At 39.9% G+C, this 12,330-nt stretch overlaps 1 protein-coding gene across 1 annotated transcript; it reads right to left on the reverse strand.

The window, feature by feature from the left end:
- Positions 1 to 5,224: 5,224 nt before the first annotated feature.
- LOC141630849 (uncharacterized) lies at positions 5,225 to 10,413 on the reverse strand. Its single transcript, XM_074443599.1, has 3 exons — positions 10,196 to 10,413; positions 6,272 to 7,297; positions 5,225 to 5,906 (listed from the first exon to the last, which is right to left on the reverse strand). The coding sequence occupies exons 2-3, from the start codon at positions 7,295 to 7,297 to the stop codon at positions 5,697 to 5,699; spliced, it is 1,236 nt and encodes a 411-aa protein (XP_074299700.1). The 5' UTR covers positions 10,196 to 10,413; the 3' UTR covers positions 5,225 to 5,696.
- Between the last annotated feature and the right edge of the window lie 1,917 nt (positions 10,414 to 12,330).

The following is a 12,330-nucleotide window of genomic DNA, read 5'->3' on the forward strand; positions in this document are numbered from 1 at the left end:
TTGGGGGAAAAGGAAATCGCAATAAGGGGAGTGTTAGAGGAAATTAGGGAAAAAATAGAAATGAAACGGAAATAAAGAGTTAAGTAAAGAAACTCCCGTCCACTGTTCATTTCACTCGATCGAGTGATTTTTAAGTCACTCGATCGAGGACTTTTGATATCCCCTTTGCTCGATCGAATAAGAAACCTTTCGATCGACCTGTTCCTCTGTGGTCTTCCTCGATCGAGTAACCAGCCACCTCGATCGACCCAATAGCCATTCGATCGAGTACAAAAATACTCGATCGAGGACTTCCTCGTGTGAATTCCTTCAAATTTCCGTCTTTTCCTCCTCGAAATGCGTGACATTTCCCCAAACCTGCATAAAACATATCCCAAATACCAAATACACAGCAAAATAGTCTATAGTCTTAGTCTACGCTAAAAATTGTCTAAACTAATTGTCCTAATAAAAACGTAATAAAAAAAAAAAAATTCAAAAGAAATTCAAACCAAAAATCTATTACAATTTGTTACACGGGGCATTTCCCCGTTTAATTCCCATCAGCTGTCAGTAACCCCTTCGTGGGCTTCTGACTGGAGGACGTCACTTCAGCGATACTGACCGTCCTCTTTGACTTCCATGAACTTGAATTTCTGAGAGGAGGAGGAACATAGTTCCATTCTACGTAGGTCCGAACTGCCTTCGTTCTCGCCCCTCTGTCATCTTCTTTGGCATCCTTTGCTCCAGATTGATTGATAATGGTCTTACCACGTCCTTTGACAGCTCCTTTCTTGCCTTCATCCGTACTGCGGTAAGGAAAAGCCAGACGAATCTTCCTCCTTTTTGCTCTCGGTATGAGGCGGAGGGTCGCAATAATAGCAATATTCTCCAAAATTGGAGTGTCAATAATAGGGTCAACAGAAGAGAGGGCATTGCAAGGTCGGGCTTGCATGGGAGCCCTCCGGAACTTGGACCGATGAAAGGTCGGCTCCTCATCCCCTACCGGAAGGTCAAAGTCTTCCCCGACATCTATCACTTTGCACGGGCGGTGGACAAAAATGGTCTCCCTAAAATGATAGGGGTGTGCACATCTTCGGGGATATCTAGGACGACAAAGTCAACGGGAATAAAGAACTTCCCGATCCTAACAGGTACGTCTTCCGCTACACCTAGTGGCCGTGATAGACTACGGTCGGCCATCTGGACAGTCATATTGGTGCAACTCAGCTTGGTCACACCAAGTCTCTTAGCTAGAGACAGAGGTAAAACGCTTACGCTAGCGCCTAAATCGCAAAGCGCATTATCAATCAAATGCATTCCTATGTGACAAGGGATCGAAAAACTACCCGGGTCTGATTGCTTAAGAGGTAGCTTATTTTGAGACAGGGCTGACCCCATCTCAGTCAAGGCTACAGTCTCATTATCATTTATGGTCCTCTTACGTGCTAAAATTTCTTTCATAAATCGTAAATAAGAGGGTACCTTGGTAAGCAACTCAGTGAACGGCACGGAAACTTCCAAACTTTTCAACAGCTCAACAAATTTGCCAAACTGTTGATTAATCTTGGTATTCTGCAGCCGCCTCGGAAAGGGAACCGTAATTGGATTCTCAAGTCCCTTGTTTCTCGCCTCCAAAGTGTCTTCCGGCGCAAGTTCGGTGTCCTTTGGGCGCTTCTTACCTCTCGAACGAGGCCTTTCTGGTAATTCATCGCTTAAACGAGCACTAGCGGGCTCTCGAATAAGCTTCCGTCAACAATATCGATCGATCGAGCAATGTATCCACTCGATCGAGCATCTTTTTCAGCAACTTCGATCGATCGAGCAACATCCCTTCTCGATCGACCATCTTTGACTTCCAACTCACTCGATCGAGCGAGCCTCCACTCGATCGACCGATTCTTCACCAATTCCCCTCGATCGAAATGTTGAAACACGGACTTGATCGATCGAGTAACTCTTGTGTCGTGAGTCCTTTCCTCTTACCAGAACACTGTTCATCATCAGTTTCAGCTGCTTCCAGGTCTGATTTCGTCATTTCTGGTCCTTCATAAGAAAGACCGCTTCTCAATTCTATCAAATGTACCGTCTCATTTGGGTTCTTGTCATTTTGAGTCGGTAAATGACCTGGCTTCCTCGAGGATTGATTCGCGGCGAGTTGGGCAACTTGAGTCTCAAGTGCCTTTATGGTCGCGTCTCGCTGTTGATCACTTGTGCTTCTTTGTTGATCACTTGCATGGAGCTGCTTTGTAATGGCTTGCATCATAGATTTTAACTCGCCCATTTCGCTCACTCCACTTGAAGATGAACCGTGGCTAGGTGGGTTAAAGGACGGAGGCTTCTGATAGCCTTGTTGCTTCTGATGTGGCGGAATATAAGGCTGCTGCTGTTTGGTTCGGGAGGAGCGGTGGGGTTAAGCACATTGTTCGATTACTCCACCTCAAATTGGGGTGGATATTCGGCTCGTATTGAGCGTTGTTTTACTGTAATGTTGGAAGGCAAAGCACATTGCTCATAAGGACTGGGACAAAAATCGAGACATGTCCATCTACCCGCACCTCGTACATGACGAAAGGACCGTCTGTCATAGCATTAACCTGGTACATTCCTGGCTTAAGAGCTCCCCCTAGTTCATACTTGTCGAACCTAGCAGTAAGGGCTTCTAATGCGGCCACCGAAGAGGATTCAGCGAGCTCTCCTTTGGTTTCCCCTTGAATTCCGTATTCAGCCCTATGAGTGGCTAAATCATCTATGATTTTCCATCCTTTCGTCGGCCCCAAGTTGTCAGAAAATCGACCGTTGGCTGCCGCATCTAGAATAGCTCTCTGATCATCATATAAACCATTGTAAAAATGGTTACACAGACTCCATTTTTCGAAACCGTGGTGCGGTATGGTTCGCACTAGTTTCTTAAAACGAAGCCACGCCTCATGGAAATTCTCGTCGGGCCCTTGTTTGAAGCTAGTTATCTGAGCTCTGATGGCTATGGTTCTCGAAGCAGAGAAATACTTCTTATAAAACGCCAATGCTAGCGAATTCCAATCCGTTATGCCGTGAGCAGCTCGGTCCAAATCCCCGTACCACTCCCCTTGCAAAGATCGCGGAGTGAGAAAATGAACATAGTTTCTTTGATCGATCATTTGTCACACCGGTGGGAGGAGGTATGGAGCAGCGATAATCAATGAAAGTCTCCATATCGAGTTGCATCTTCCTTCGCAGCTCCCGAACCTGGTTTTTCTCTACCATGCCGATATAAGAAGGCTTCGGTTCGAACTTTCGGCATCTCCTATAGCGATTCGAACCCTTTATAAAGATTGTCATTTTGTAGGCTCGGAGTGACTAGCAATGGTTGCTTCCTCGGCCATTTCTCGGTAATGCTGGGAAAGTGATAGACTCAAGTGATGAATTGGAAAGCGGAGAAGACGGTGGATTGTCTTGAAAAGCTCGTTCTCGTAAAAGCGCCGCGAGAATCGGGCTCTTCCTCTTCTGTTGCTCTTGAAATAGTCTCCTTTTTACGCGAAGAGATCTCTCAATCTCGGGATCAAAAGGTAGTAGTGGACCACCTTGCGACCTGCGCATAAGACGAAACTACAAACAAGATATGAGAACGGTCTAAGGAACGATGTTCCTTAAACCAAAAGAAGAATTAAAATAAAACAGCTAGTAATTGGAACAATTGCCTCCCCGGCAACGGCGCCAAAATTTGATGCGGTCGTTTCTACACCAAAAATAAATACCTAAGTTACAACTAACAGAAGTCAGCGGCAAGTAGGGTCGATCTCCACAGGGAGGCAAAAATGAGATTTATCTGTCTAATTTTAGTCTATGAGTAACGGGTGTCACAATGTGGGGGTTTTAAAAGTGATATTCTAAACTAAAGAGAATAAGGGAGAGGGAAATAAAAAGAAGGAAGCAAAGAGATAAAGAGGAACAGCTAAGACAGACGGTTCACCATAATCATCCGGTCAAGTAATCTAGGTCTCAGGTCAATGCAAATACGGTCTAAGGGTTAACGAACGTCACCTTTCGGTCCTTAATTCACCCTAAAGCGTAAACAGCTTAACTTTCGCCCTCACTGCAATACCCTATTGTTCGCTACTAGTCTACCTTTTCCAACCTTTCGGTCCAGGTCAAGGATCACTAAGAATTAAAGGTCTAATTGCGTCGACTCAATCGACAGGATACAATTAACTGCATGACATTTAACCAACAAAGACAATACCAGCATTAACCCAATAAATCGATTACTCTCCCTTCATAATTATGGATCCCCTATAGTCTTAGCAGAGGGGAATTAGCTACGCATATTCATAATTGCAATAACAATCATATACGAATAAACTAAATCAAGAGGCATAATAAGGGAATTAATAAGATCTACTAGCATAAGAGAAATAAATAACAGTAGAGAAATTAAGGGCAATAAGAAAGGAATTGAGAAATAAACTAAATAGAATTAAAGTCTAAGAGAAGAGAAGAAGTTACAAAGGGATCCGACAGAGAAGCGAAGAACGCCGCCCAAAACAATGTAACGTGATACTTAGCAACAGGGAAATGTAATTGATCCGAAAAATAAAGAAAAATGAAGAACAAGCAGTCGTCCGTCCCCTCTACTGACTCCAGGGAATGAATTATATGCTATTAGGTCTAAAACTATCTTATTTATACTAAGTAGTATTATTATTATTAACTAGATATAAGATAAACATAAGAATAAATCTAATCATACTCGACAATAACCTTCTCGCTGTAGCTAGTACTCGATCGAGTGATTTATCTACTCGATCGAGTACTTTTCCTGCTTTGCGCACTGAACTTCAAACGGCTGCCATTTCTTCGTTACTTGGGCAAATAGGGCGATTCCGGTGGCGTTGGAAAGCTAAGAGGACAAACTTTCATCTCCAATTGGAATCACCTGAATATCTGGTGTAGAACTCGAGATATGGCTCTCCAAAGTAGGCACTAGCAATTTGAAGTTCTTCCTTTGCTCGCCTAGCTATCTTTCTTCTTTGCGCATCCCAAACTAGCTACATTCCCGCTCCAAAATCGCTCTTCCTCCGAATGCATGCTAAATGGATTGTAAAAGGCTTGATTTCACTACTTTCTGGTTCATTCCTGCAAATAAGACAAAATAACCCAAAGTAGCATATTCGGGGCATTTCGTAGCATAAAACTACGATAAAAGCATGGAAATACGTGCATAAAATAGGCTAAAAAGACTATGTAAAATGCACGTATCAATGACCGACCTCGTTCCCACCTTCCTCAACAGCCACGTCCTCAGTCACCCTTTCATTCTCAATCTGAGTTAATCGAATACTCTCATCAATCTCAGCGGCGGAATAACCCACCTCCTCCAGAATTGCACGAGCATCGATTTCAGTTGACTTATTAGGTGATCCCTCCCCCTCCGGACCAGGAACTACATCTTTATTGCCTAAAAAAATTTTATTGACTATAGCCGTGCTATAAAATGCCCCGGTGTAATTAAATACATCAGAGCCAGTCTGAACATTTGCTGCTGACACTTCATCATTGCCTAAACGAACAGCATCACTATCCAAAGCCCCTTTGCCCGCTGATTCATCAAACTCAGAAAAACTTCTTTTAAGGCCATGTAGAACTTCACTTAATTGCACTGTAGCAACGTCATCTTCAACATTAATATTATCGACTGCAGTACGCTCCTGCAGTACAGGCGCATTGGCCACAGATTGCTACATACGTGCAGATATATCTTCAACTTCATCACAAAATCTATGCAATTCCTCACTTTCCCAAAACTCTTGGGTTGACTGTGAGGGTAAAAGGGCGGTGGGACAAGTTTTGCCAGTTGTGAGGTGTTTGATCATGGAAATTGCATGGAAATACCAAGCATGGAAGGCGACCGAATTCCGCTGAATCTTTAAGTAATTCTCATGTACATCCTAAATAAAACAAATAAACATCAAAAAGTGAAGTTCCCGATTAATATCAATTAATCAAACATCTATACAATTAAATTACATAGTATAATAAATGAAGTTACATAATTTGAGGTTTAGGTTCAACAGCAGAAAAAAATAAGTTCATAATGAAACAAATAAAATTTTTATTTAAATAGTTTAAATTTTTTTATTTAAATAATTTAAATTAGTTGAAGTTACAAATTTAGTGTGGTAGAGTTACATATTTTGTTTATAAAGTTACATATTATGGCAGTAAGGTCTTATTCTGAAAAAAAGTCTAAATGACTAATATATAAAAGTCATAATTAAATATTTATTTTAATACTTAAAAAAAAACAACTTACATCCACAGCACGGGCTTTCAACTCGTCGTCATCCTCAACTCCTTCAGGTAGTTCAATTTGGATGAACTTTTTGTCAGACTGCGGGCGAGAAGAAAATCCAATAAGAAACTGACGATCGGCGATAAGAGTGACCGGCGTAGTTGTGGGCGCATGAATGCAGCGCGGATATCTAACCGTAGACCATGTCTGGCGACCCAAACCTCCGTCCCCAACCTCACCCTTTATCCTATTCTTTAACCTCGCTTCATCCCAATGCTTGATAAGCGGCAGATCATGGGCACAAGTATCACCACGGTAATCAAACCGCTGGAAGTAAGTAATCATAAGGAAGGGAATACAACCAAGCAAACGCGTGTGTCTTTTTTTGACGTCTAGGCCAGCAGTAACAAGGGCTTTTAAAACGTAAGAACACCAGTCCGACTGTGAGATGTCGCTAACATCTCCTACCGCCCTTAGAAGTTTGAAATCAACACCGTCATTAGACGTCGGGGCAAGAAATGACGACATACAGAACAACACAAACAGACGACAAAAGTAATCTCCACCTTCTATGTCAGCTTCAATAACCTTTTTAATAATTCCTAACGGAATCGAACCGTTTGAACTTTTCACACCAAACCGCTCTCTCCAACGATCTTTCAAGGACTTGTTTTCAGGGCTATTAGAGCGTTTCATTTGTCCAGTAGGAACAAGATTAAGCTCTTTCGGACCAAACGGTAGAAGGAAGCAATCATGTACATCATGTTTGCTCACCATAAATTCCTTCGACTCATATGTCCTAAAAACGTATGTGCCATCATTAAAAGTTTCCAAAAATAGTAGTACATGTTCAAGAGGGAATTTCGGGAACCTCAACTCCAACATGCCAACAATCCCAATTCTCCTCACAGATGTCCGTTGAGCTTCATTCAACTTAGGTAGTAGTTGAAATAACCTTTTCGCACGACATTTGACAGAGATTTGTTGCGTAGGAGGGTCCCCCTCTTTAACTTCTTCAACTTCTTGGTCATATTCTTCATCAGACATCTGCAATTCAAAGATTGAACAATTTTAGAAGATGAAACAGACAAAAACTTTAGAGAATGAGCATTAAAAAAAGGAAAATCATGAATATAAAAAGTTAACAGACATGGGACTTGACAGGAGTTACAAACTCAAGCACTGCAGTTATATAAATAAGCCATAAGGTTACAAAACTTAAAAACATGGGACTTGACCAAAGTTACAACATCAAGGACTGGAATAACATAAATATGGCATAAAGTTACAAAACTGAATGCCAATAAAGGGTCTGTAAGTGGGGAAAAGTTCCACAACGAACTTGGCTGTAGTTACAATGGAACTTCAGTGGAGTTACAAACTTCACGGCTACAGTTACAAAGGTAAGGGCTACAGTTACAAAGTGTTTTGTGGATTTAAATTGACAGATTTACAATTTTAATAAACACAAAAAAAAAAACGAACTTGGCTACAGTTACAAAGGAAATTCAATGGAATTACAACCTTAAAATCTAAAGTTACAAAGTGTTTTGTTGTTTTAAATTGACAGATTTACAAATTTAATGAACACACACAAAAAAAAAAACAACAGAAGTACAACAAATCTATATAATCTTGTAAAAAAAAATTGAAAATTCAAGCGAAATAATAGTTAAAAAAAAAGGTAATTAGTCTCTTTTAAATATTTTAGTCCGAACAAACCAAGTGAGTCTTAAGTGTAAATGGTGTATAATGCCAACTTTAGCAGACAAAACATGATTGATACACAGATTTAGCAAAAAAAAAAACACACAGATTTTACATAAAATAGAAAGAAACATAAAAACTACAACATAAATAAAAGTAAAAAAACAAAAAAAACGAGCAAAAATACCTTATCAAAGCGGGTTTATGCAATTAAAATGGAGAAGATGATGCAAATGGCGGGATGAAGGAGATGATGATGCAAAGACGAAGGGTTAATGGAGATGAAGATGCAAATGGCGGTTTGATGAGTTTGATTTGGTGAAAAATAAAAACTGATAAAGAAAATGAAGGGTTTGATTAAGGGTTTGATGAATATCAGTTTACTCTCCCAAATGAAAACGTATTCAAGAAGTGAAAATGTGTTGAAAAATGGGATGGATAGTTAGAGTGATTAAATTAATTGCATGCATTGAAAATTGGTGTGATGTATTTTTTTAATTGCATGCATAGATTACTACAACCAGTAATCATTAGTGTGGGAGAGAGTGAAGAATGTGGGAAAATGTAAATTAATCTCAGCCATCCATCAAAACTAATCTAACGGCTTATATAAGGACTTATGGACTCAACTAAAAAAGAAGGACTTACATGATCCTTTCTCTCTCTCTCTCTCTCTCTCTCTCTCTCTCTCTCTCTATCTATATATATATATATATATATATATATATATATATATATATATATATATATAAAGTACTTTTTATATGCACCACTCTTACCATTCAACATATCATTCACATATCGTATTGGACCGCCACAACACGTACTAGTGTTACCAACTCGTCACGTGGTGCGTACTTACTACTATTATATATTTCCACTGCTATTGCGGAATGCATACGGATTTTCATATCCTTTTTGCCATCCTATAAACGTTTGTCGTTTGACTATTCCTTTATACCGCCCAAATCATTGACAAGGTCAAGAGTAAACAATTCATAAAGGTCTATCGTGTGGGTTTTCTATGGTCAATCGAATCTTAGTAGATCGGCATAGTCCAAAATCAAGGTCAAATGGGTCATAGGTGGTTTAAATTATCAAAAAGAGTCAAATTCCAACGTACTCGGTCGAGTTCAATAGTTACTCGGCCGAGTAAAGGTGATAGTGGGTAGAGGTCGTCGTACCCGATCAAACAATTTACTCAACTAGTAAAGGGTAGTCGAGGTCGAACCACAAGGAGCAAGGGTGATTACTAATTGTCTAAATTCTTGTGCTTAGCTAAGTCGGATAAAACAAGGATGAGTGATTATCTAATTAAACTAAACTAAATAACAAATGAATAGAAATAACTAATGCAAATGCTAAAGAATAAAAGCAAGCTAAAATAATGCGGTTTTACTCAATAAATTAAGGACCTAGGGCGCGACTAAACCACCGACATTCGTAATAAATCATGAGTTCCTTCAACTAGCTGTTAAGGGGGAAGTGTATTGGGTGGAGACGACTCTAATTCGCCCACCAACTCCCTTCCGGGCTCATGGTGGGACACTAGTGATACCGAATCAACTCCCTCCCGGGCTCATGACTCGATTTCCCCCGACTCAAGACCCAAGGCTCACCAAAGTGGGCCCACTCCGCTCACCTCTCATCAAGATCAAGGGCTTAAGCCCGCGATAAACTCCCGGTCATCCCTACCCTTCTCCCGAAGGCGAACTTCAAACCGAAAAACAAAGGCACCCCACTTGGGTTCTCCCTCTCGGGCTCAACCCAAGTCAGCACACGACCAAAAAGGGGTAACGTAATCAATCCCAACCTAACCAACTCCCGTTGGTGGACAAGGGTCAAAATCGACAATTACTCCCAAATAGACACAACAATTCAATTCCTTTGTTAAAACCCAACAACCCCTCTTCGACAACTAATTTAATGAAACTCAATTAGATAAATTACTCATGTTAGGGTCTAATCGCACCCTAGTGAAAATACTACTCACTAATCATATTTAGTCCAACACAAGACACATTAAATACTACATTAAATATGAAATTAAACATAATTTGACAATAAAAGTTCCAACTTTGAACAAATCTAATAACTAATATGATTAACTAACTCTAAACATGATAAGAGTATTAAAGACTAAAACTTTAACTAATTAAGGATGATTAAACTAATTAAAACACAATAATAATAAAAATAACAATAAGAAAGGAAAGAAAGGGGAGAAGTAATTCATACCAACTTGTAATTAAATGGAAGTAAAAGGATATATCTTCATATAAATGTTGTAAATTGAGGAGGTAAATAAAATTAAACTAAAAATGATTAAAGGAAGAACAATTTTATTGGATTTTTGATGAACTAGAACCTATACTATCTACTCTATCCTATTGCCTTCCTATTTCGTGCGCCTCTGCCTCCGCCCAGAACAAGAACAAATGACGGCTCTTTCTTCTGAAAACCCCGAAACACACCAAAAAATGAAGGCCCTTTTTGTCTACTGCTTCCCGTGCCGAGACACGCCCAAAAAATGTGAGCTGACCCCCCTTTTCTTTCTCAAAAAAGTGTTCACACTTTCTAGCAATTGGAGTCTCAATAAATTGAGACATGATCACGTGTGGCAGGCCCAACAAAATAGCCCAATACCATGCTCTTGCTTTGCGAATTAATTTGGTTCATTTTCTTTCGATTCTTCTTTGATCCGTCTTGACCGTTTTACATACTCGTACTTGGTACCTATAAAATAAAAAGACAAAAAGCAGTACCAATATCCAAAAATAATATATAATTTCATTATTTAAAACTAATTGACTAATACTCTATTTGACACTAATATGAGTGAATAAAGCCGACTCGAGTTATTAATACGATCAAATATGGGATAAAATGTGGGATAAAAATATGTAAAATAAGGCGTTATCAAGTCTCCCCACACTAAACCCTTACTCGTCCTCGAGTAAGTCCAAGATCAAAATACAATGCAAGAGATTACTCCAATCCTAAGTGGGTGCACAATATAAGCACCACTTAATTATTCTACTACATAATCCGATTGAGTATTAGCGCACTCTACGCCCTTTCAACTCACGTAGTTGTGCTTATGAAGTAAAACACGACTCGTAAGGCAAGTAAGGTCTTGCAAGAAAAATGCAATGCATCCAACATGTAAGCACGTAAGCAAGTAATAGAATGCATTTAACAAAAATGGTCCACTTTCCTCATCTAAGTGGCCGGATTTTCAAGCAACAAAACATGGTCTTGTCGGGAGTACCGTCTCAGAAGTTCCAACGGAGGTGCCAATCCCCTAAGCATGGCTCAAGCAACCCTAGTGTGACCAATACTCAAGAAACACATTCAAGAGCGGGGTAAGGGAAAGTAGGCAAGTCCGCCGAGAATCACAAAACCGGCACGAAATTCAACCAAAAGACCCATGACTAAGGGGACCTAGGTCAACGACGTCCTCACGGTTTTCACTCGTCACTCAATGAAAGAACAAGGTGATTTTTGTGATAAATAGTAATCAAAATCACTCTCCTAACTCGACTAGCGAAAACGTGCCCGCAATCTAATGTGTAAGATCGTCCTATGTCCAATGAAATGCAAACAATGGTAAAATGCACACAATATGAAACAAAGATTGTAACGGGGCTAGGGAGTAGGACAAAACGGGATTGATGCAAACACCGTTTGGATATGTGGAGTTCAAATCAAGAATTGCCGACACATCGTAACCCATTTCTTATTGCAACACATGAGACACGTCTATGCCCTAACATAGTATGGATCACCAAAACTATGCAAAAATTGCATAAACCCAACTCAAATTGGAAAAACTCAAAAGTACTCATCTTATTTCAACAAATGACAACGTCTACACCCTAACAAAGACTCGGTTTCCCAAGCCATGCAAAAAATGTGTAAACCGGACTCATTTTGGAAAAACATCAATTTGCCCTTTTATTTAGCAACGGCTTTTTCTACCCCGTTTAATGATGAGGAGGGGTGTTGCTTGCCTCTTTCTTTTCTTGACAACATATATACAACACAAGTAGCTCATTTTTTTTGGATTTTTCATAACTTTTTCTCTTTTTTTTTTTTTCAAGGAACATATGCACGGTCGAGATGGGAAACGCACGGTTGGATAAGCACGGTCTATACCTCCTTGGAAGAGATGCGCATCTTGGAGATGAGGAAGGCACTGTGAGATGCGCGCGGTCTGTACCTCCCTGTAAGAGATGCGCATTCCACTCAATTTTTGCCCATTTTCTTCATTTTTTCGATCTTTTTTTTCATTTCTTTGACTCTTAAGCCTCCAATTTTCTCCCAAAGGGTCTTGATTGGTACCCATAAATTTCAAAATGCTTCAAATGCTT

The sequence above is a fragment of the Silene latifolia genome, chromosome 2 (assembly GCF_048544455.1).
Source record: "Silene latifolia isolate original U9 population chromosome 2, ASM4854445v1, whole genome shotgun sequence".
In the NCBI taxonomy this organism is placed as follows: Eukaryota; Viridiplantae; Streptophyta; class Magnoliopsida; order Caryophyllales; family Caryophyllaceae; genus Silene; species Silene latifolia.

Excerpts from the sequence above, each read along its gene's own strand:
- LOC141630849 (XM_074443599.1), bottom strand. The coding sequence starts at position 7,297 with ATGTCTGATGAAGAATATGACCAAGAAGTTGAAGAAGTTAAAGAGGGG. Across the intron at positions 5,907-6,271 it reads TGAAAGCCCGTGCTGTGGAT|GATGTACATGAGAATTACTT; the intron begins GTAAGTTGTTTT and ends TGTTTTATTTAG.